The sequence below is a fragment of the Pristiophorus japonicus genome, chromosome 9 (assembly GCF_044704955.1).
Source record: "Pristiophorus japonicus isolate sPriJap1 chromosome 9, sPriJap1.hap1, whole genome shotgun sequence".
NCBI classification, from domain to species: domain Eukaryota; kingdom Metazoa; phylum Chordata; class Chondrichthyes; family Pristiophoridae; genus Pristiophorus; species Pristiophorus japonicus.
Genome location: NC_091985.1, coordinates 92,790,385 through 92,816,139, shown reverse-complemented (window position 1 = coordinate 92,816,139; position 25,755 = coordinate 92,790,385). Strand labels below are relative to the sequence as shown.

Here is a 25,755-nt window from a genome sequence, read left to right as displayed (position 1 = left end):
ATGCCTGGCTCAAAAAGGGAAGGAAGTTTGTTAAGAACCTGGGTACATGAGGCCTCATCGACATGTGATAGCGCTCGGATGTAATCCCAATTCCAGCGGATTTTGCCCAGCCAGCTCTTTCCAAGCAGTGTGGGGCCATCGCCTGGGACAATCCAGAGCGGCAGTTCGTGCACCATGCCCTCGTAGGTGACCTTGACCATGGCGCTGCCCAGGACATTGATAAGCTCTTTGGTGTACGTTCTCAGTTTCGTGTGGATGGGGCTCAGGGCTGGTCTGAGTGCGATGTTGCACCACAGTCTCTCAAACATCTTTTTACTCATGATGGATTGGCTAGCGCCAGTGTCCAGTTCCATGGCTTACAGGTAAGCCATTCAATTTTACATTTAGCATTATAGGTGGACATTTCGTCGAAAATATGTGCACCCCGTGTACTTCAGCATCTGCCTCCTCTCTCTAGGCTTGAAATTGCTTTGCTCCACCATGGACCGATCTTCCTATGCCACGTGGTGGTTAGCAGGTTTTGCAGAGCTTGCAGCTCGTTTGCAAGCTCATTGGAGGTGCCCCATTGTTCCACAACTCTTGCAACCATACCCTTTGAAGCGGCATGAATAGGCTGAATGGAAGCCTCCACAACGTCGTCAAGGTGTGAATTGCCTGGCATTCATCCTTTGTTGGGGACTCCGAGTCATCTGGGTCACCAGAGGCCTGCTGGCAGTTGCAGACTCGTGGTTTCTGCCCTGTACATTTCTGCTCGCAAACACAGTTCCAGTTAATTTATGAACATTGCTAGCACTTGTGTGCTGAGCGATTTGTTTGGTGTTACCACTGTGGATGTAAATGCCTGTGCTATCGCAATGGCCTTACTGAGGGTCGGTGTCTCTACAGTCAAAAGTTTTCGTAGGATGGTCTTGTGGCCAATGCCCAGTACAAAAAAGTCTCTGAGCATTTGCTCCAGGTAGCCATCAAACTCACATTGTCCTGCAAGTCGCCTTAGCTCGGCGACGTAGCTCGCCACTTCCTGACCTTCAGATCGCTGGCACGTGTAGAACCGATACCTCGACATCAGCCCGCTCTCCCTCTGGTTAAGATGCTCCCGAACCAGTGTACACAGATTCTCATACAACTTATCTATGGATTTCACCGGAGGCAAAAGATTCTTCTTGAGGCTGTAGGTCGGTGCCCCGCAGACCGTAAGGAGGACCGCTCTCCTTTTTGCAGCGCTTCCTTCTCCGTCCAGCTCATTGGCTACAAAGTACTGGTCTAGCCGTTCGACATAGGCTTCCCAGTCCTCACCCTCCGAGAACTTCTCCAGGATGCCCACAGTTTGCCGCATCTTTGCATTGGATTCGTATTCTCGTCGCCAGTTATTGTGTTCCTAACACAGATGAGACTGCACACCGGGAGGTTAAAGTAACAGTGACCTCAGCCTTTATTAAGACACTCCAGAGTGAGGAACAGACCTTAAGGGCTGGCTTATATACAGTGCTCCCAAGGGATGCTGGGATCCCTTGGGACTTCAGGGGGTGTGCTCCCTGGTGGCGGAACATGGGAGTGAATGCTTTACAGATACACAACAGAAAGTACCTATTTCCTTTTGCAGAGAGATTAATAACCGGAGGCATAGATTTAAAGTAATTGGTAGAAGGATTAGAAGAGGGGCGTTGAGAACATTTTTCACGTAGTGTGGTGGGGGTCTGGAACTCGATGCCTGAAAGGATGGTAGAGGCAAAAACCCTTATCACATTTAAAAAGTGCTTAGATATGCGCTTGAAGTGCTGTAACCTACAAGCCTATAGACCAAGAGCTGGAAAGTGGGATTAGGCTGGATAGCTCACTTTCGGCCAGCACAGACACAGTGGGCCGAATGGTCTACTTCTGTGCAGTGCATTTCTATGATTCTATGCTTACAACCATGTACAAATTGGAAATGGGAAGAGATTGTGGGATAAGGCGGATGTGAGAAGGAGGATAATGTATAAGGATACTGGCATCTTTTATTCTTTCAGCCCTGCCGCTGGCGACAGGCTCAGCCATGCTCCAACCAAGAATGGCCAGCACTATCTCCTCTAAGGGTGTGAGGGGATGCAGACAATCCTGTCCTCTACCAGTTAAGTTCTGCTGGTGGCGGATATGCGCCACCTTTTCCTGCAAGAGAAAGGAAAGTTTGTCTGTGAGTGAGGTGTAATGTGTTTGGGTGATGTGACTGTCCTGATTTAATAACTGTTTAAGTTGTAAATTGTGGGTGTGAGGTTTGTAGCAGTGGTAAGTGTTTGAGGGTGAGGTGAAACTAGGAGATTGTGAGGTATACCTTGTGTTTGGTACAGATTGTTGGTCGGTGAGTGATGGAGGGGTTTATGCATTGAGCAGTGTGTGAAGCTAGTGGTAGGGGGCTACTTTTGACGATGCATTTACTGACCGTGGCCACTCGTCCCATTACATTTTTTTTTCATCCACGGGATGTGGGCGTCGCTGGCAAACCTGTCAATCCCTAATTACCTGTGAGAAGTTGCTGGTGAGCTGCCGCCTTGAGCCGCTACAGTCCGTTTGGTGACGGTGCTTCCACAGTGACTTTGTCGTAGCAGTTTAGTACAACTGAGTGGCTTGCAAAGCCTTTTCAGAAGTGAGTTAAGAGTTAATCACATTGCTGTGGGTCTGAAGTCACATGTGGGACAGACCAGGTAATGATGACGGATTCCCTTCCCTCAAGAACATTAGTGAACCAGGTGGGTGTTTCTGACAAACCGGTAGATTTCATGGTCACCATTACTGATACTAGCTTTTATATTGCAGATTTATTTAATTAATTAAATTTAAATTCTTCAGCACTGAGGATTGCAGCAACGTCCTGGGGCGAGACACTGCTGGCAGTGACCGTCTCTGCGATCTGGTCCCACATCGCTCTCGCATTGTTTGTGGAGGGCCTCCTGGCCCCCCGTGGGTAGAGGTCTTCTCTTTGAGTGTCCACCCCCTGCACAAGGGCTTTGAGTGCTGTGTTTGAGACACTGGGTGTTCTTTCCCTGGCATTTTGAGCCATTTTGCTTTGCAGCTGAAGCAGTTTTAACATTTTTGATCACCAGAAGCAGCTCACCTTTAAGAAATACAGACTGCCTGTAAGTGGTGCAGGCTAGCTTTAAGTAACATCGTGAACTTCGGCCCCCTGCTGAGCGCACAGCCTGTCAGCACCATATTCAGTGCTGGACTGTCCGCTACATTCATGCATAGTAGCAGACAGCATGAATTTTATGTTCTGCCTGAACTCCTTTCAATTGGCGTGGGCAGATCATGCATCGGGATCCCTGCGCCCATTTTTAGGCCTAATCGAATTTCACTCCTAACTTTAAGGGTCACAGTATACACAAATAAACATTGCTGTAAAGAGCAGGATGATTGTCTTTTCTGTGTGTTCTGGGGTTAGTTTGTAATCTGATGTCCACAAAATGCTGTTGTATATAACTGGATCACTGAGAAAATCACAATCCAATGTTTATGTTCTGAAGGTGACTCACAATCAGGAGAATGTCGTTGATATGCAGTGGATGGAATTAGCTGATGTATCCCGTGAAGACTTTAATTCCTTCTTCAGAAAAATGGCAATTCACCTGAAAAGGCTTGTGGATGAGAGAGACGAACAATGTGAGGTACAAAGGCGATTACTATTCACAATTGATCAAGTTATTATTTACTTTTCAACAATTCATTTTTTTATATAATTGTTCATCAGTAATAAAACACACCATTCATTAATGAAGCAGCAATTCGGCACTGTAGTTCTCAACTAGCTAAATACATACTGCAAATCAACTAAATCTGTGGAAAAAGAATTGATTCTTGGTACTTGGTATGTTGCACATTTAAAGGTTGAATTTCCAATATGTCTCGCTGGTAGCATTGATTGGTATGTAGTTATGGGCATGTGTCGAGTGGTTAGAAACTCGGGCTGGTAAACCTTAGACCTACTATACACGTAAAGCACAATGGCCTCCTTGGTGCAGTTTTGTGGCAGGTTTTCTGGACCCATATTAAATGGGTGGGGCCGAAATACAGCATCCGTGGAGGAACTGTTAACGCGGGTTTTCGGCGGCCGATCGGAAAAATCGATTGGCTGCTACGTTCCGGTGTATTTTCCCCCCCGAAGCATATTCAGCTCGGGCAGGGCTTGGGGATTCCAGTGGTGCGCACTTCCGCCGGAATCGGCGGGGTGAAGCCGCGGTAAAGGGATTCGGGCCGCGGTGACATCATACGGGTGCGCGCAGCTGTTACGCAGCCATGCCACGCATAGTCAGGAAGAATAGGGGAGTATTTTATTCGGCAGTGACCCCGCCAGGTTTTTGTGTCAGTCCACTTTGCCGTGGAACGCTGGACGAGGTGAATGGACTATTTCTGCGATCGGGGCGATTTTTGGAGAGAAGTTTGAATCTGTTTTTTGCCTGCATTGAAACTACTGAGTGGTGTTCATAGGTTTTGTGAGAGTTCTGAGGACTTTCAGCTCTCAGTCTTCAGTGGAGGCTTGAAGGCCTCATTCTGTGCTCCAGAGGCCTGCTTGGTAGGGTGCAGCCTGAAAAAGAATGGGATCAGTGTTGGCAAAGGAACACCTGGTACATCTGGGCAGATGCAGGAGAAGGCATCGCCGTCAACAACGTCTAGAGAGGCAGCGAGCAAGGGAGCAGCAGCCATGGCTGCCCAACAGAGAAGGGTCCGCAGCTGTGCGCAGACCTGCAGCTAGAGAGGGTGGTCAGGAGGGAGATGGCATCAGGGTGAGATATGCTGACCCCCCCCACCCACCACCACCACCACCACCAATTAATGGGCCAGGAGCCTTGCCAGAAACTGCCTCCCAAGGCGCCCGACAATCGGGAGGATCAGGGAGATGGGCATCATCCAGCTGCCTGGAGAGGTGGCCAACGCAGAGTTGGGGGAAGGAGGCCCTACCCTCAAAGGGTCTACAGACTTCAGTTCTCCTTCCTCCAGCTCAGTGATGAGCAATGCCTGCGAAGACTAAGATTTAGGAAAGACGTACTCTGGGAGCTCTGCACTGTCCTGCCAAAGATCTCCAGCCTCACACAATGCTGAGGACCACCTTGACCATAGAGACCAAGGACACTATCAGGTTGAATTTTTATACCATAACGTATTTCCAGTCTGCCACTGCAGACATTGGCAACATCTCGAAATTCTCTGCACATCGGTGCATCCGGCAGGTCATCGATGCACTCTACAGGAGAAGGGTGCAGTATATCTCCTTCCCCATGACCAGGGACAAACGGGTGGAGCGGCAGGCCGGATTTGTATGAAATGCAGACTTCCCGAGGGTGCAGGGTGTGATAGACTGCACAATGTTGGGCTGAGGGTTGAGGACATCACCCCGAGATCTTTGTGAACCACAAGGGGTTCTTCCACTCACTGAATGTGCAACTCGTATGTGACCACCAGTGTCGGATCATGGCAATTGATGCGAGGTACCCAGGAAACAGTCATGATTCCTTCATTCTGCGCCAGACCAGTGTGCCCGCCCTCTTCACAGGCCCAAATCAGGATTGTGGTTGGCTGCTTGGGGACAAGGGATATCCCCTGTCCACTTGGCTGCTCACTCCACTGCGGAACCCCAGGACAGCGCCAGAGCATGCCGACAATGACGCTCATTGTGGCACCAGGTGCATCATTGAGCACTGCATAGGAATCCTTAGGCAAAAGTTCCGTTGCCTGGACTGGTCTGGTGGCGCCTTGCAGTAGTCTCCTCAACATATTCGTCATGGTCTGCTGCATGCTGCATAACCTGGCTATCATGAGGGGACAGCCGCTGGAGGTCGAGCCAGCAGTACCAACTGCTGAGGAGGAGGATCCCCATCACCACCGAGCTAGGAGGCGTTGTCCCCAGCGCAACCCTGCAAAGGAGGTATAGCTGCTCTCTTCAGATAATCCCATCCACACACGACCCTTCAGCTCCAATTTTCAATGGCCATCACAATAAGTGCCTTCACGCACAATTGCTCAGATCTAAGTGCCAAAAATAAAGATTTATCAAAATATTCAATTCAGTGCAACAACACAACATAAACAAATAGACTCCCATCAACTAACACTCATCATCAACTAACACTAATAATCATCTCTCACCCCTGTGCGTGTCCTTATTGTGTGCCTACCCTCACACAATGCCTAAGTGTCTCCCCTATGGCTGCATCATGGGTCTGGGAAGGATGCTGTGGTTGTTATGTGGGAGCTACAGATGTCCTTCTAGGATGCCCTCGAACATCTTTGAGCCTGGAAGGGCCAGGTGCAGCCTGGCCAGTACCCTCCTGGGAGAGTGCAGTCTGGCTTGGCTCGGGTGGAACCATGCGTGGAGGCACTGGCAGAGTGACAGGTCTGGGGCCAGGAATGGTGCGATCCTAAGGGAGCACATCAGGATCCTGGTCTGAGGAGCCTTCGTCACTCTCCGGGCACAGCACCTTAACATCACCACCAAGCTGAGGGAGGTCAGGTCAGTGTGGTGGCACAAGACCGGAAGGCCGCCGTGAATGCAACGTTGAGGTGTCTGGTGGCATCGAGCTGAGACTGCATGAGAGCAGCAAGAGTCTCAAATCCACCAAAGATGGCAGCAGTTTGACGCTCCATGGCAACACTACGATGCTCTGTGGCCTGTTGCTCAGAGATCATAAGAGCATTCTGAGCTTCCAGGGACATGGCCATCCTCTCCATTCAGCACCGACGCAATCATTCGCTCGCGCCTGTGCCGAAATGGCAGCTGCCACATCACCTGCAGGTTGCGGCATCATGGGTGGATCCGTGATGCCGCACTCACTCTGGGAGTCCACCATCACCTGCACACTGGCAATGATAGGCTCCATGGTGCGTGCAGAGCTGTCGACAATGTGGGAGGTGGACTCCTCCACACTTCTGACCACATCTGACAGCCTCTCTGACACCGTTGTCAGTGCCCCCAACGTTTGGGAATGTATGGCCGCTGTCGATGGCATCATCTGAGTCCTCATCAGCTGAACTCCAGTGTGGACATGCTCCCCGGAGAGGTGGTACCTGAGGTTACCTAGCCCCGTCACCATGTTGCAGCCCGCTAGTCCCCAGTGCCGCCATACCTACCACGTCAACTACATCAGACCGTGCACTTCCACCAGTATCTGAGCTGGCGCGTGTGGGTGGAAGCAGTGACGTGCTTGTGCCATCTCTGTTGTCGTCCTCCTCTTCCTCATCAGTTGTCTGGATGAGCCGGGGAGTGCTGACAATGGTCTCTTCATCGCTTGAGGCCTCAATCTCTCATCATCAGTGCTTGTTGAGATTGGAGGGCTTCTGTCCACAGGCCTGTGCTTCAAGCTTGTAGCTGGTCTCATGTGGTGTGCCTGTTTGTGCTGTGCTGCCACTCGGTGTTTCATCTGCAAGCATAAATGGGAGAAGGGCTGACGTGAGGGGGAGGTGGGAGATTGATGCATGGAGCCTGCAATTAGCACACTTTTGGACAGAAAAGCACAGTAGGCGTTGGCGCATTCAAGTAGCGAGCACGTTCAACGACGGCCTCACTTACTAACGCTGCCCACAACGGCGTTGCCAGTTCCGCTGCCCACGGGGGTCATCTTCAAACACAAATGGGAAAAGGGTAGCAGTGAGGGGGAGGTGGGGGATGAAGGCAACTAGCAGACTTCTATGAAGGAAAGGAACAATAGGCGCTGGCGCATTGAAGAAGTGAGTATGTTCAGAGAGGGCCTTCACTTACCCACATCAGTGTCAGCACTACTGTCGGCTACAGGGAATGCAACATGGCCGCCGACCAACACCTGAGCCCTCTACTCTAAAGGTGTGAGCACCTGTGTGTCTGCGTCGCCACCCCCGGTCATCCTTAGCTCGGCTCTATCATGTGCCAGTTTAGCTTGAAAAAGAAAGCATGGTTGGTGAGTACGACTGTGATGACTCATTAGAAATGACTGCACAAGTGTTTGTCCATGACATGCAGCTGAAAGTGTGAGATGAAAGGCAACCTCCATTGCAAGAACACACATATGTATAGCGGCGTGAACAATTAAATGCTGTTTAAGTGACTAAACAGTGAGTATGGGAAATAAGAGCATGTTGAAGGAGGGTCTCGCAGATGCAAGGTCAGCAATTGATGGACGAGGTGCTCACTTCCATAAGCCAGATGATGTCATGGAATATCTTCCTGCACTGTACTGGCTTCCTCTGTGCTATCTCATTCCACGTATTATTTATGATTTGTCTGCTTGGTCTCCCCACGTCTGGAACCATCACTCGCTGTCTAACATCCATACCTTGCATGAGGTCTCGAGCTCCATATCTGTGAACCTATTCGCCCTGCTTAGAAACATAGAAAATAGGTGCAGAGTAGGCCATTCAGCCTTTCGAGCCTGCACCACCATTCAATAAGATTATGGCTGATCATTCACCTCAGTACCCCTTTCCTGCTTTCTCTCCATACCCCTTGATCCCTTTAGCCATAAGGGCCATATCTAACTCCCTCTTGAATATATCCAATGAACTAGCATCAACAACTCTCTGCGTTAGAGAATTCCACAGGTTAACAATTCTGAGTGCAGAAGTTTCTCCTCATCTCAGTCCTAAATGGCTTACCCCTTATCCTTAGACTGTGTCCCCTAGTTCTGGACTTCCCCAGCATCGGGAACATTCTTCCTGCATCTAACCTATCCAGTCCCGTCAGAATTTTATGTGTTTATGAGATCCCCTCTCATCCTTTTAAACTTCAGTGAATACAGGTCCAGTCGATCCAGTCTCTCTTCATATGTCAGTCCTGCCATCCCGGGAATTAGTCTAGTGAACCTTTGCTGCACTCCCTTTCTCAGATTAGGAGACCAAAACTAAACACAATATTCTAGGTGAGACCTCACCAAGGCTCTGTACAACTGCAGTAAGATCTCCCTGCTCCTATACTCAGATCCCCTAGCTATGAAGGCCAACATACCATTTGCCACCTTCACCGCCTGCTGTACCTTAATGCTAACTTTCAACGACTGATATACCATGACACCCAGGTCTCATTGCACCTCCCCTTTTCCTAATCTGCCACCATTCACATAATAATCTGCCTTCGTGTTCTTGCCACCAAAGTGGATAACCTCACATTTATCCACATTACATTGCATCTGCCATACATTTGCCCACTCACCTAACCTGTCCAAGTCACCCTGCAGCCTCTTAGCATCCTCCACACAGCTCACACTGCCACCCAGTTTAGTCTCATCTGTAAACTTGGAGATATTACGCTCAATTCCTTCATCTAAATCATTGATGTATTTTGTAAATAGCTGGGGTCCGAGCACTGAGCCCTGCGGCACCCCACTAGTCACTGCCTGCCGTTCTGAAAAGGACCTGTTGATCTCGACTCTCTGCTTCCTGTCTGGCAACCAAATCTCTATCCACGTCAGTACATTACCCCCAATACCATGTGCTTTAATTTTGCACACCAATCTCTTGTGTGGGACCTTGTCAAAAGCCTTTTGAAAGTCCAAATACACCACATCCACTGGGGTTCTCCCTTGTCCACTCTACCAGTTACATCCTCAAAAAATTCTGGAAGATTTGTCAAGCATGATTTCCCTTTCATAAATCCATGCTGACTTGGACCGATCCTGTCACTGCTTTCCAAATGCGCTGCTATTTCACCTTTAATAATTGATTCCAACAGTTTCCCCACTACTGATGTCAGGCTAACCGGTTTATAGTTCCCCGTTTTCACTCCCTCCTTTTTTTTTTAAAAAAGTGGTGTTACTTAGCTATCCTCCAGTCCATAGGAACTGATCCAGAGTCGAAAATGATCACCAATGCATCCACTATTTCTAGGGCCACTTCTTTGTCTACATCCCAGAGTACTTAATCAGGCCCCGGGGATTTATCGGCCTTCAATCCCATCAATTTCCCTACCACAATTACCCGCCTAATAAGGATTTCCTTCAGTTCCTCCTCTCTCGACCCTCGGTCCCCTAGTATTGCCAGAAGGTTATTTGTGTCTTCCTTCGTGATGACAGAACCAAAGTATTTGTTCAACTGAACTGCCATTTCTTTGTTCCTTGTTATAAATTCATCTGAATCTGACTGCAAGGGACCTATGTTTGTCTTCACTAATCTTTTTCTCTTCACATATCTATAGAAGCTTTTGCAGTCAGTTTTTATATTCCCAGCAAGCTTCCTCTCATACTCTATTTTCCCCCTCCGAATTAAACCCTTTTTCCTCCTCTGCTGAATTCTAAATTTCTCCCAGTCCTCAGGTTTGCTGCTTTTTCTGGCCAATTTATATGTTTCCTCATCTCATGCCAGCTATCCTTCAATCCAACTCCTTCCCCCCTTAGGGTCTAGCTGCAAACCCTGGCCTTTAAAAAGGCTGGCTCGTTAAAAACACTTACCTGCATTCTGAATTTCTGGGACTGGGTCAGGTATGAAACCGTGCAAAGGTGTTTTCATACATGTCCTGTCCTTGCTATCGGAAATAAATTGTCGCATCCACTTCTCACCCGCGTGGCTTTACTCCACAGAAACTCGCTGCGAGCGAATCCTGTCTGTAAATCAGCAAAGGAGATGCCGAGTTCTGGGTTATACTATTGTCGTCTCTTACTCTCTTATATCTTACACTAAAGGAAAAAAATTCAAAATACCTTTCTCCTTAACTTCTAGAAATTATCTCAGTAGTTTGGCCTGTATTGTGTGGAATCCCGATTTTGTATCCCCACAGCCATTAATCCCATCTCTGAAATCTGGAAATACCCGAACCTCGGCCCAGGCGTTTCCAGATTCGGGATGTTGGAAATATGGTCCAGATTTTGGGTATTTCCGGATTTCGGAACGGCCTCGGTCCTGAGGTTTCCGGATTTGGGAGGTCGTACCTGTAGTATAATATTCTACGGGCACATAAATTAAAAATCTAAAGTCGAGATGAGAATAGGGCCACTAAGGGATGGACAGGATAAAATTACCAGGCAACGATAACCAAATGGCAGAAATATAGACTCATTACTTTGCTTCAGTATTTACCAGGGAGTCCGATCAGGTGGACATAAATAGATTAGAAATGCTATGACCGCATTTAAAATAAAAAGAGAAGTATTAAATAGACTAAACAAACGCTGAGGATAAAGCCCCGATCCTAATGAATAGTCAACATGGATTTCAAAAGGGAAAGTCTTGCTTGACCAACCTCATTGAATTCTTTGAAGAGATAATGGAGAGTAGATAAGGATAATGCAATAGATGTAATTTATCTCGAGTTCCAAAAGGCCTTCGATAAGGTGCCACTTAATAGACTAATGAATAAGGTCAGAGCATGTCAGTGGACAAGTAGCGGAATGGATAGCTATCCGGCTACTAGACAGAAGCAGAGAGTAGGGGTAAAAGAGTGACAGAAGGTGGAAAGTGGGGGAAATAGTCAATACTGAGGAGGACTGCAACAAATTACACAGACATTATTAAACTTGTAGAATGTGCATATAATTGGCAAATGAATTTCCAAACAGAAAAGTTTGGTAAGAAAAATAAGGTCACATATTACTTGGAAAATATGAACCTAAATGGGGTAGAGGCGCAAAGGGATCTGGGAGTACAAATACTCAAATCATTTAAAGTAATGACGTAGATTAATAAGTCCATTTTAAAATAAACAAACCAAGCTTTAGCACCATGGCAGTGTGCGTTGTGAGGAGGATGCCAAGAGGCTGCAGGGCGACTTGGACAGGTTAGGTGAATGGGCAAATGCATTGCAGATGTAGTATAATGTGGATAAGTGTGAGGTTATCTACTTTGGTAGCAAAAACAGGAAGGCAGATTATTATCTGAATGGTGATAGATTAGTAAAAGGGGAGGTGCAACAAGACCTGGGTGTCATGGTACATCAGTCATTGAAAGTAGGCATGCAGGTAAAGCAGGCAGTAAAGAAAGCAAATGGCATGTTGGCCTTCATAGCAAGAGGATTTGAATATAGGAGCAGGGAGATCTTACTGCAGTTGTACAGGGCCTTGGTGAGGCTACACCTTGAATATTGTGTGCAGTTTTGGTCTCCTAATCTGAGGAAGGACATTCTTGCTATTGAGGGAGTGCAGCGAAGGTTCACCAGAATGATTCCTGGGATGGCAGGACTGACATATCAAGAAAGACTGGATCGACTAGGCTTATATTCACTGGAATTTAGAAGAATGAGAGGGGATCTCATAGAAGCATATAAAATTCTGATGGGATTGGACCGCTTAGATGCAGGAAGAATGTTCCCGATGTTGGGGAAGTCCAGAACCAGGGATCACCTGAGGATAAGGGGTAAGCCATCTAGGACCGAGATGAGGAGAAACTTCTTCACTCAGAGAATTGTGAACCTATGGAATTCTCTACCACAGAAAGTTGTTGAGTTCAGTTCGTTGGATAGATTCAAAACGGAGTTAGATGTGGCCCTTACGGCTAAAGGGATCGGGGGTATGGAGAGAAGGCAGGAGTGGAGTACTGAAGTTGCATGATCAGCCATGATCATATTGAATGGTGGTGCAGGTTCAAAGGGCCGAATGGCCTGCTCCTGCACCTATTTTCTTTGTTTCTAGAGAGATAGAATTGAAAAGTAGAGAAGTTATGCTAAATTTGTAGCGAACCCTGGTTAGACCACATTTAGCGTTCTGTGTACAGTTCTGGTTGCCATATTAGAGAGAGAATAGAGAGACACTGGAAAGGGTGCAAAAAGATTTACAAGGATGAAACCAGAAATGTGAGGTTATACCCATCAGGAAAAGATGAACAGGCTGGGTGTCTTTTCTCTTGAAAAGAGAAGGCTGAGGGATAACCTTTTAAAAGTATGAAAGATTTTAATAGAGTAGACAGAGAGAGAGATTGTTTTCACTTGTGGAAAAAAGCAAAACTAAAGGCCATCAATATAAGATAGTCACCGAGAAATCAAAAAAGGAATTCAAAAGAAAAGTCTTTATCCAGAGAATGGTGAGAACGTGGAACGCGCTACCACAGGGAGTAGTTGAGGCGAATAGTTTCGACGCATTTAAGGGGAGGCTAGATAAGCATATGAGGGACAAGGGAAATAGAGGGTTATGCTGATAGAATTAGTTGAGAAATGAAAGAAAAGTGGCTCAAGTGGAGCATAAGCACAGGCATAGATTGGTTAGGCTGAATGGTCTGTATCTGTGCTGTATATTCTAAGTAAAAAGACTCTTCCTGAGAAGTAGAATCCTGTCAATACAACAAAAATTATTTCAGTATTTGCTTTAAGCTAAAATGTGCTCTAGCCATTGGACAGCTGATTTTCAGCAGTCAAGAACATTGCTGTGAATTGTTCATTTAACTATCTGTGTCCCTGTGGGTTCCTACTTCAGAATATCTGATGTAAAAAAAAAAATGAGGGTATCGCAGCAACATTTCAGTGAATATTTGAAGTGAGTAAAGCTGTGCTTTGAAATTAACAGAATCCTGCAAAGAAGCTTATCATGCAAGAAACTGATATTTCCAGTTTAGTTGATGGTACAGGTTGAGCATCCGGAATCTTTGGGACCGACGCCATTCCGGATTCCGGGTATTTCCAGATTTTGGAATGTCTTTGCCTGGACTGAGGTAGGTGGGGCCGGGCAGCCGAGGTAAGGGGGCGAGGTCAGCCCGCTGAGGTGAGAGGGGGGAGCCGGGGCCGGGGCGAGGGCGTGCGAAGTAAGGACGGGCCACTGAGGGCCGGGGCGAGGGCGTGCGAAGTTGGGCCGGGGCGAGGTCGGGCCGCCAAGTGCCGGGGTGAGGTCGGGCCGCCGAGGGCCGGGGCAAGATCGGGCCAGAGTGAGCTCGGGCCGCCGAGGGCTGGGGCAAGGTAGGGCCACCGAGGGCTGGGGTGAAGTCGGGTCGCTGAGGCGGGGGGGGGGGGGGGTGGCTGGGGGAGTCCAGATTTTGGAACATTTTCCGGTTTTCGGACGACCCCGCCACGGATCGGTCCGGATTCTGGAACGTTCTGGATTTTGGAACTCTGGATTTCGGACGCTCAACCTGTATTTTATTCGCTTTTCTCGCTATTTTTAAACACATGGTTGCCGTTTAATACTACCTTTTTAAAATAACTTAAAGGTTGACATTTTGCTCACCTCGAAGATGGTGGGAGGTCGTGGCTCTGCTGCTGGCTAAAATGAATTTGCCTCAATGGGGCCTGATAAGCCTGCCCAGTGCATTTCCTGACCCAAATAGATGGAGAGGGTCTGGTGACATCACAAACAAGTCTAACGCCAGTTTCCTTAAAAGGGCCATGGCCACCTTATTTTTGATAGTGCTGTCAGTGTTCTACAGCATTGAAGTGCTGCAAACACTGACAATCACTGCACAGAGGTGCACCGCATCCAGGTTCTCCCATGACTCCCTCCACATTCTTATGGAGGGAGCCGCAGCGCGCAGAGAGGTCCTCTTCCCTTCACATGGGCAGAAGAGACCTCCCCAGGAGACCAAGATAGCCTGGTTGTAAATTGCAGAGGAAGGCACAAGCAGGGATGTCGCCAGGAGAACCTGGGTGCAGTGGCACAAATCTTTCAATGCTCACATTACATCAGGAAATGTGAGTACAAAGCCACAATCACCTTCATCCTGCTGTGCCTCTCATTACATCCCAGTCACTCTGCCTTCCCTACCCTACTCCTGCACATCCTTACTCACGTCAACTTCCTTGCACCATCAACCATCCCTCTCTATCTACATTAGGCTGTAATTTGCGCCCCCAATGGGTGCGTAAGGTTTGCGCAAGTTCTAGGATTTTGTGCACGGAGCGCATGCGCGAAAACCCGGAACTTGAGATTTGTCAAATCCAACTCATCCCCGGGAAAGGGCATTCGCGGGCAGAGAGTTGGTCTATTCTGCAACTTCTGCCCAGCAAATGTCTGAAATTCTACCAGTGTAAGAGTTTGTACCTATACAATAAATGCCGCAGTACAGCGGGACCTGGGGGGGGGTTACTTGTGCATGAAATGCAAAAGGGATAGTATGCAGGTACAGGAAGTGATCAGGAAGGCCACTGGTATCTTGGCCTTTATTGCAAAGGGGTTGGAGTATAAAAGCAGGGAAGTCTTGCTACAGCTATATAAGGCATTGGTGAGGTCACACCTGGAATACTGCATGCAGTTTTGGTTTCATATTTACGAAAGGATATACTTGCTTTGGAGACAGTTCAGAGAAGGTTCACTAGGTTGATTCCGGGGATGAGGGGGTTTACTTATGAGGAAATGTTGAGTAGGCTGGGCCTCTACTCATTGGAATTCAGAAGAATGAGAGGTGATCTTAGCGAAACGTGTAAGATTATGAGGGGGCTTGACAAGGTGGATGCACTGATGTTTCCACTGATGGGGGAGACTAGAACCAGAGGGCATGATCTTAGAATAAGGGGCCAGCCATTTAAAACAGAGATGAGGAGAAATTTCTTCTGAGGGTTTTTAATCTGTTGAATTTGCTGTCTCAGAGAGCTGTGGAAGCTGGGACATTGAATAAATTTAAGACAGAAATAGACAGTTTCTTAAATGATAAGGGGTTATGGGGAATGTGCAGGGAAGTGGAGCTGAGCCCATGATCAGATCAGCTATGATCTTATTAAATGGTAGAGCAGGCTCGAGGGGCCATATGGACTACTGCTGCTCCTATTACTTATGTTCTTACGTAAGTTTATTTTTAGCCCCTTTAAAACATGTACATTTTTTTTCAAAAAAGCATATTTTTGTTTTAAATATTTAATGAAATGCCATTTTAATTAATCTTAAATATGTAATTTTTTAAATTTGTTTGAAGTGTAGATGTATTTTGGGGGTATTCCCATTTATGCTTATGGGGTTTCTGTATATACGGATTCCCCATAAGCATGAGTGGGGATCATCTTTTATTGCTTGGGCCGGCCCACATGATCCCAGGGGCGCTTGCGAACCGCCTGCTGAGATACGTGGGTACCTCGAGAGGCCCAGGACCGTGAATCTCCGTACCTCCCGTGCCACCAGGTACGCGGGCATCTTATTTGCGAATCGGAGGCATTTCACCGCGGGAAGCCTCCGATTGAAAATTCAGGGCCATTATCACATCCCGATCTCACTAGCCACCCCTCACACTCACCCTCATCCTAGTGCAATCATACCAACTAACAACACACATGGGTAGCCTCTTGCGTATTTTATCCAATGTTCATGTAAAGTTTCTGTTAATGTCCTGGCAAACAGTGAAACCTTGATTTTTAACACATTGCATTCTTGAACAGATTTGTGTGCACCTTTGGAAGTGGCTGAGTGAGTTTCAGTGAATGATGAGACATAACGGTACTCCCCACAATGGTAATGATTGTGAAAAGAATGGCTGGGACATTGTAGGGATACTTTATGCTGTTGGTGTGAGGTAGTGCCAACCTGGCACATCATTTGGCAGCCAAGGTGTACAGCGTCAAGTGAAGTCAATCTGGCCATAGTGAGGGCAGCAATGTGCTTGGGTGCTGATGACCTCTGTCCTGTGCAGCATCAGTTGATTGTGGAGAAGTTTGGTGGTGTTGGTGCTGCTGTTGTGCCTGGTGATGGTGTTATTGGGGCTGATCGTGGTTAGATTCTGAGGACCAAGTACAAATGGTATCCATGCTGCTGGAATAGATGGTAGGTGAAGTTGAGATTACAGAAGCAATCTGTCAATGATGAGAGGTTGCTCCAATGAGGTGGCACTGGATGGAGAGTTTGCTCCAAACACTTGCAACCTGCATAAAGCTCAATATGTGTTCCTAATGGAGTAAGTAACAGCTTCTGTGCTGGTAAGTGAATATCTGTGAGGTAAACATAGAAACATAGAAAATAGGTGCAGGAGTAGGCCATTCGGCCCTTCGAGCCTGCACCACTATTCAGTAAGATCATGGCTGATCATTCACCTCAGTACCCCTTTCCTGCTTTCTCTCCATACCCCTTGATTCCTTTAGCCGTAAGGGCCTTATCTAACTCCCTCTTGAATATGTCCAGTGAACTGGCATCAACATCTCTCTGCGGTAGGGAATTCCACAGGTTAACAACTCTGAGTGAAGAAGTTTCTCCTCATCTCAGTCATAAATGGCTTTCCCCTTATCCTTAGCCTATGTCCCCTGGTTCTGGACTTCCCCCAACATCGGGAAAATTTTTCCTGCATCTAACCTGTCCAGTCCCATCAGAATTTTATGTTTCTATGAGATCCCCTCTCATCCTTCTAAACTCCAGTGAATACAGGCCCAGTCGATACAGTCTCTCCTCATATGTCAGTCCTGCCATCCCGGGAATCAGTCTGGTGAACCATCGCTGCACTCCCTCAATAGCAAGAACGTCCTTCCTCAGATTAGGAGACCAAAACTGAACACACTATTCCAGTTGAGGCCTCACTAAGGCCCTATACAACTGCAGTAAGACTTCCCTGCTCCTATACTCAAATCCCCTAGCTATGAAGGCCAACATACCATTTGCCGCCTTCACCACCTGCTGTACCTGCATGTCAGCTTTCAATGACTGATGTACCATGACACCCAGGTCTCGTTGCACCTCCCCTTTTCCTAATCTGCCGCCATTCAGATAATATTCTGCCTTTGTGTTTTTGCCACCAAAGTGGATAACCTCACATTTATCCACATTAGTATTAGGTATTAAGCAGTGCCTCGTATCGAGGATGACCTGCTTCCACACCAAAAATAGATGAGTTCAGTTATTTCAATGAGGGACCTGACAACCTCGGTCCCGAACTACATATGAAAGGGTGGAAGATGCCTGTGCATGGATTCTTTTAATGTGGGGTGGCCGTTGCATACCAGCCACCACACGGGCTTGACAGAACTAGGTCTTGATCCAGTGGCAAGGTTTAACCAAGACGACTGGAGACCAAGCTCTGCTGCACGGACCTAGTTGCACGCATGCTCCTACTATCCATAGATCGCAGTGTGGCTTGGCCCATGCTGCCCCTGGGCCCTTGGCTCTCCTGGGCCCTGAACCCTTGCCTGTCCTGGGCCCCAATCACTATGCTCCTGGGCCCTGATCGCTCACTGCTCCTCTGCCCCGATCAGAAATGGAGCAGTCAGAAACAGGACATCAATTTGTCTCCTTGTCTTGGAGACATCAAATATCAACACTGTTACTTGCAATATCAAAATATTAAACTCCAGCCTAGTTGAAGCGTTATCAGCAGAAACAAATGCCAACTAACAGAATGAGCACGATTCAGTAGGATGTGAATAACAGCAGAATCCAAACCCTGCAATCACTTGTGAACTTGCTGGTGTTTCTTTTAGCAGAGTGGATGAGGGACAGCGCCGATGAACTTCCAGCTCAGACGGGGAATTGAATCTCTTCCCACAGTCCCCACATTTCCACAGAATCGTGTTCATTCACATTATACTGCATCTGCCATGCGTTTGCCCATTCATCTAACCTGCCCAAGTCACCCTGCAGCCTCTTGGAGTCCTCCTCACAGCTCACACCACCACCCAGCTTAGTATCATCTGCAAACTTGGAGATATTACAATCGATTCCTTCATCTAAATCATTGATGTATATTGTAAAGAGCTGGGGTCCCAGCACTGAGCCCTGCGGCATTCCACTAGTCACTGCCTGCCATCCTGAAAAGGACCCATTTATCCCGACTCTCTGCTTCCTGTCTGCCAGCCAGTTCTCTATCCACGTCAGTATATTACCTCCAATATCATGTGCTTTGATTTTGCACACCAATCTCTTGTGTGGGACTTTGTCAAAAGCCTTTTGAAAGTCCAAATACACCATATCCACTGGTTCTCCCTTGTCCACTCTACTAGTTAGATCCTCAAAAAATTCCAAAAGATTTGTCATGCATGATTTCCCCTTCATAAATCCATGCTGACTTGGACCGATCCTGTCACTGCTTTCCAAATGCGCTGCTATTTCATCCTTAATAATTGATTCCAACATTTTCCCCACCGCTTTCGCTCTCCCTCCCTTTTTAAAAAGTGGGGTTACATTAGCTACCCTCCAGTCCATAGGAACTGATCCAGAGTTAATAGACTGTTGGAAAATGATCACCAATGCATCCACTATTTCTATGGCCACTTCCTTAAGTACTCTGGGATGTAGACTATCAGGCCCCGGGGATTTATCGGCCTTCAATCCCATCAATTTCCCGAACACAATTTCCCGCCTAATAAGGATACCCTTCGGTTCCTCCTTCTCACTAGAACCTCGGTCCCCGAGTACTTCCGGAAGGTTATTTGTGTCTTCCTTCGTGAAGACAGAACCAAAGTATTTGTTCAATTGGTCTGCCATTTCTTTGTTCCCCATTATAAATTCACCTGAATCTGACTGCAAGGGACCTACGTTTGTCTTCACTAATCTTTTTCTCTTCACATATCTGTAGAAGCTTTTGCAGTCAGTTTTTATGTTCCCGGCAAGCTTTTTCTCGTACTCTATTTTCCCCCTCTTAATTAAACACTTTGTCCTCCTCTACTGAATTCTAAATTTCTCCCAGTCCTCAGGTTTGCTGCTTTTTCTGGCCGATTTATATGCCTCTTCCTTGGATTTAACACTATCCTTAATTTCCCTTGTTAGCCACGGTTGAGCCACCTTCCCCATTTTATTTTTACTCCAGATAGGGAAATACAATTGCTGAAGTTCATGTGATCTTTAAATGTTTGCCATTGCCGATCCACCGTCGACCCTTTAAGTATCATTTGCCAGTCTATTCTGGCCTATCCACGCCTCAAACCATCGAAGTTACCTTTCCTTAAGTTCAGGACCCTAGTTTCTGAATTAACAGTGTCACTCTCCATCTTAATAAAGAATTCTACTCTGTTATGGTCACTCTTCCCCAAGGGGCCTCGCACAACAAGATTGCTAATTAGTCCTTTCTCATTACACATCACCCAGTCTAGGATGGCCAGCTCCCTAGTTGGTTCCTCGACATATTGGTCAAGAAAACCATCCCTAATACACTCCAGGAAATCCTCCTCCACCGCATTGCTACCAGTTTGGTTAGCCCAATCAATATGTAAATTAAAGTCGCCCATGATAACTGCTGTACCTTTATTGCACGCATCCCTAATTTCTTGTTTGATTCTGTCCCAAACCTCACTACTACTGTTTAGTGGTCAGTACACAACTCCCACTAGCGTTTTCTGCCCTTTGGTATTCCGCAGCTCCACCCATATAGATTCCACATCATCCAAGCATTATTGTCCTTCCTTACTATTGTGTTAATTTCCTCTTTAACCAGCAACACCACCCCACCTCCTTTTCCTTTCTGTCTATCCTGCCTGAATGTTGAATACCCTTGGATGTTGAGTTCCCAGCCTTGGTCACCCCGGAGCCATGTCTCTATGATGTCAATTACATCATACCCTTTAACAACTATCTGCACAGTTAATTCGTCCACCTTATTACGTATACTCCTCGCATTGAGGCACAGAGCCTTCAGGCTTGTCTTTTTAACACCCTTTGACCCTTTAGAATTTTGCTGTAATGTGTCTCTTTTTGCTTTTTGCCTCGGGTTTCTCTGCCCTCCACTTTTAGTTTTCTTCTTTCTATCTTTTGCTTCGCCCCCATTCTACTTCCCTCTGTCTCCCTGCATAGGTTTCCATCCTCCTGCCATATTAGTTTAACCCCTCCCCAACAGCACTAGCAAACACTCCCCCTAGGACATTAGTTCCGGTCCTACCCAGGTGCAGACTGTCTGGTTTGTACTGGTCCCACCTCCCCCACAACCGGTTTCAATGTCCCAGGAATTTGAATCCCTCCCTTCTGCACCACTCCTCAAACCACGTATTCATCTGAGCTATCCTGCGATTCCTACTCTGACGAGAATGTCGCACTGGTAGCAATCCTGAGATTACTATCTTTGAGGTCCTACTTTTTAATTTAGTTCCTAGCTCTCTAAATTCGTCTTGTAGGACCTCATCCTGTTGTTTACCTATATCGTTGGTACGTATCTGCACCACGACGACTGGCTGTTCACCCTCCCCCTTCAAAATGTCTTGACCCTTGCACCAGGGAGGCAACATACCATCCTGGAGTCTCGATTGTGGCCGCAGAAACGTCTTTCTATTCCCCTTTCAATAGAATCCCCTACCACTATAGCTCTCCCACTCTTTTTCCTGCCCTCCTGTGTAGCAGAGCCACTCACGGTGCCATGAACTTGGCGGCTGCTGCTGCTCTCCCCTGATGAGTCATCCCCCTCAACAGTACCCAAAGCGGTGTATCTGTTTTGCAGGGGGATGACTGAAGAGGACCCCTACACTATTTTCCTTCCACTGCTCTTCCTGTTGGTCACCCATCACCTATCTGGCTGTGTACCCTTTACCTGCGGTGTGGCCAGCTCACTAAACGTGCTATTCACGACATCCTCAGCATCGCGGATGCTCCAGAGTAAATCAACCTGCAACTCCAGTGCCGCAATGCGGTCTGTCAGGTGCTGCAGCCAGATACACTTCCTGCACATGTAGTCATCAGGGACACTGGAAGCGTCTCTGACTTCCCAAATAGCACAAGGGGAGCATGACACGTGTCCAAGCTCTCCTGCCATGACTTAACCCTTAATTTGGCAACAACAATGATGATCTAAGTTAAAAGTTACTGATAAAGAAAAAAAAAGAAAAACTACTCCCTTGGCTGTGACGTCACCCTTCGATTTCTTTCTACTTTTTTGTCTTCTCACCCTGCTGCACATGCGCTGGCTAGCCTCTCCGACGCTGCTGCTCTGCCTCCACGAACTCCCGCTGCTCCCCGACGACGTTGGACCTTTTGTCGGCCTCTCCGACGCTGCCGCTCCGCTTCCACGAACTCCCTCTGCTCGCCGATGACATTGGGTCTTTTATACGCCTCCGACGCTGCTGCCCCGCCTCCACGAACTCCCGCTGCTCCCCAACGACGACGGGCCTTTTATGGGAGCTTTTATAGTACATTTCAAGCTGTCAACTGATCAGCTGATTAAATGGACATTCAACTCCCGCCTCAGGTTAACAGACGTGGTCCACGAGCAGTTAAAGTTAAATGGTAAGGTTAAAACCATTATTAAAGGACTTTCATTTCAACAAGCCAATAATTGCTTTAATTGGGTAGCCCGCCTCTGCATGTTGGGACCGATTTGAGATCACAGGCGAACCATTGAGAAAGTCGCATTGCGGCGGGATGACAGGTTCCCAATCCACTGTCAAAAAAAATCTAATTTCCCACCTGACCCCCCACCTATCCCGCCCATTGACCCCCAGAAAATACCAGCCTAAGGTTTTGCAATTTGTCTTGTCTCTTTTTTAACAGGGTGAGTACAGTATTTCTAATGTAACAATATTCATGTATTTTTGGGGGGTTGGCGGTGGTGTTTAACCTCCATTTCAGTCAGCAGTTCTAATTGTAATTTCAGAAACATGATTGAGGGGTTGATTTTAATTGTTCCGGGCAGCTGTGGGTTGGCCGCCTGTTTTACATCCCACCTGATTTTCCTTGTCATTGAAGTATGAAAAGGAAAATCAGGTGGGGTGCAAATGAGTGGGCAATTCGCTGTCCCACCCAGCAAGGAGCTGGGAAACCAGACCTGCAGGTGGAGATGAAACGAGAAAAAGCGGCAAGAAGCTAGCTCCTTGAATTGTTTATAAATAAAGCTAAAGCTTGAGCATATTTGTGTTTTTAAAAAAAAAAAAGCAATTATCTCCATTGTGGTCTTGCTGAAAAGTTACCAGCCCTAATATTATGCCACTAGTGCATGGAAGGACAGCTTCATTGTATGAAGCAAATTATTCCTGCAGGCATATACAAATTTGTTAAAGAATGATCCAAATCCCTGCAAGTCAAAGATTGTCTATTGCTATCATATTCATTCATAGGCAGTCCCTCGGAATCGAGGAAGACTTGCTTCCACTCCAAAAATGAGTCCTTTGGTGGCTGAACAGTCCAATTTGAGAACCACAGCCCCTGTCACAGATGGGACAGATAGTCGTTAAAGGAAAGGGTGGGTGGGACTGGTTTGCCGCACGCTCTTTCCACTGCCTGCGCTTGATTTCTGCATGCTCTCAGTGTTGAGACTCGAGGTGCTCAGCGCCCTCCCGAATGCACTTCCTCCACTTAAGGCGGTCTTTGGCCAGGGACTCCCAGATGTCGGTGGGAATGTTGCACTTTATCAGGGAGGCTTTGAGGGTGTCCTTGTAACGTTTCCTCTGCCCACCTTTGGCTTGCTTGCCATGAAGGAGCTCCGAGTAGAGCGCTTGCTTTGGAAGCCTCGTGTCTGGCAAACGATGTGGCCTGCCCAGCGGAGCTGATCAAGTGTGGTCAGTGCTTCAATGCTGGGGATGTTGGCCCGGTCGAGGACGCCAACGTTGGTGCGTCTGTCCTCCCAGGGATTTGTAGGATTTTGCGGAGACATCGTTGGTGGTATTTCTCCAGCGACTTGAGGTGTCTACTGTACATGGTCCATGTCTCTGAGCCATACAGGAGGGCGGGTATTACTACAGCCCTGTAGACCATGAGCTTGGTGGTGGATTTGAGGGCCTGGTCTTCAAACACTCTTTTCCTCAGGTGCCCGAAGGCTGCGCTGGCGCACTGGAGACGGTGTTGAATCTCGTCGTTAATGTCTGCTCTTGTTAAGAGGTTCCTGAGGTATGGGAGATGGTCCATGTGGTCCAGGGCTGCGCTGTGGATCTTGATGCCTGGGGGGCGGTGGGGAGAGGGGTGGAGAGCGCGGTGGGGAGAGGGGTGGAGAGCGCTGTGCAGCGAGGACAGGCTGGTGGAGGACCTTTGTCTTATGGAGGTTTAGCGTAAGGCCCATGCTTTCGTACGCCTCAGTAACTACATTGACTATGACTTGGAGTTCAGCCTCTGTGCGCAGACGCAGGTGTCGTCCGCGTACTGTAGCTCGATGACAGATGTTGGGGTGGTCTTGGACCTGGCCTGGTGTCGACGAAGGTTGAATAGGTGCCCACTGGTTCTATAGTTTAGTTCCACTCCAGCGGGGAGTTTGTTAACTGTGAGGTGGAGCATGGCAGCGAGGAAGATGGAGAAGAGGGTTGGGGCAATGACACAGCCCTGTTTGACCCGGGTCCGGATGTGGATTGGTCTGTAATGGATCCGTTGATAAGGATCACGGCCTGCCATGTCGTCGTGGAACAGGTGGAGGATGGTGACGAACTTTTGGGGGCATCCAAAACGGAGGAGGACGCTCCATAGACCCTCGCGGTTGATGGTGTCAAATGCCTTTGTAAGGTGAAGAAGGCCATGTATTAGGGCTGGTGCTGTTCCCTGCATTTTCCCTGCAGCTGTCGCGCTGTAAAAATCATGTCCATTGTGCCCCGTATTAAATGTTTTGTAAACACTAGTTACTGGTATTGGTGACCGAACTATCTTAATCATTTTCCTTTGCACATTTTGATGCCAGTAAAATGAACATTCACGTTTTGTATGATGTGGAAAAGTGTGTCCTATCTTGTCAGATATAAAATTTAATTTATTCATCATTATTTCTAGATCATTTTACAGCTCACACAAGAGCGTGACTGTAACCAGTCTCCAGTTCATGGAATAGCTCAGTCACCTACCGGTTCACCAGGCATGCAGCGTACTGAGAGTCGACAACATCTGTCAGTTGAGTTGGCAGACACTAAAGCAAAACTCAGACGGATCAGGCAAGAAATGTAAGTACATGGTTTGGAAATTTGCTGAGATTATGGAAACTAGAGATTAGTTTATTAAATATTAGAAGAACCTCCAGAAATATATATTTTTTTTAAATAGTTAGGAGGCAAAGAAAGATTTAGCAATGAACATAGCTGTAGAAGTGGAATACAACAGACAGAAATTCCTCCAGTTATTAGATGAGCCCAATGGCTTCCCTTATCTGATGTAATACAGAATTGTTACTGCATTAGATCTGAAAAAATATGAACCAAATAGACTTGAGGTTGCCTCAATAAGTGAAATGTTTTTGCAGCCCAAAACCAAAGCATTTTTTACATAATATGCAATATTTAGTTGGAGTACATGAATATAGAGACCTTAAAAATAGTAAGTTGTGTTGATGTCAGAAAACAAATGTCAGTTTGTTATATTTCTGATCTTAACTGCCTTGTGTGCCTAAGAATGGCTGGCCACTTAAGAGCAGATTTGGCAGAGACCTGTAGCTGATTTCATGCCTGCTCACTCAGTCTAACCAATACAGAGAAGAAATGAAAAATAATAGACTAAATACTCTTTAAAAGTCAAAAAAATGCTTATCTAGTGTAAATACACTTGCAATTTATCAGTTAACCTATGGTGTGTTATTGATGGGAATTGGATTAAAACATAAAGCTTTTATGTTGAAGTGTAAGAATGAATAGTCAAATGAAACCAACTGTTATCCTTACATAGAAGTGCCTTCTAATGACACTTCCTTTGCATTGTACTATAGTAAATTACTCTAAATTAGCATCTGCAGTGCTGAGACATTTGTAAAGAAATGAAAATTGCTGCTGTTTGTGTGATGCACAGTGATCAGCATAAATTATGGCTAAAAGTGATGCAGCATGTTGTTTTGAAATAATGCCTTGATGGTAAAAATAAAGATGTGCATGAATTTTGCTTGCTATGTTGATTTCTAAAGAATCTTATTTCACTTATTTAAGAAGCTATTTTATGTTAAGCAGCACTGCTTACAGTAATCTTTAACTCCATGACGGTCATTTGTATTCCCAGTTATGGATTTTTGGTGATGTTAAATGCTGAGTGTTCTGATTATTTAAAATATTTTTCAAAACCGTAATTAAAATAATGAATCATTATGATTATATGTACAGATAACTTCAAAACGTTCAAGATATATTGGACACAC

At 46.8% G+C, this 25,755-nt stretch overlaps 1 protein-coding gene across 10 annotated transcripts in view; it reads left to right on the top strand.

Moving 5' to 3' along the window:
- Positions 1 to 25,755, top strand: part of LOC139273137 (girdin-like) — a 375,708-nt gene that overhangs the window by 158,553 nt on the left and 191,400 nt on the right. For all 10 annotated transcript variants that reach the window (XM_070889592.1, XM_070889593.1, XM_070889591.1 and 7 more), the window contains 2 exons: positions 3,498 to 3,638; positions 24,414 to 24,580. In XM_070889592.1, coding sequence (XP_070745693.1) covers positions 3,498 to 3,638; positions 24,414 to 24,580 — 308 coding nt within the window. The remainder of the gene's footprint in view (positions 1 to 3,497; positions 3,639 to 24,413; positions 24,581 to 25,755) is intronic.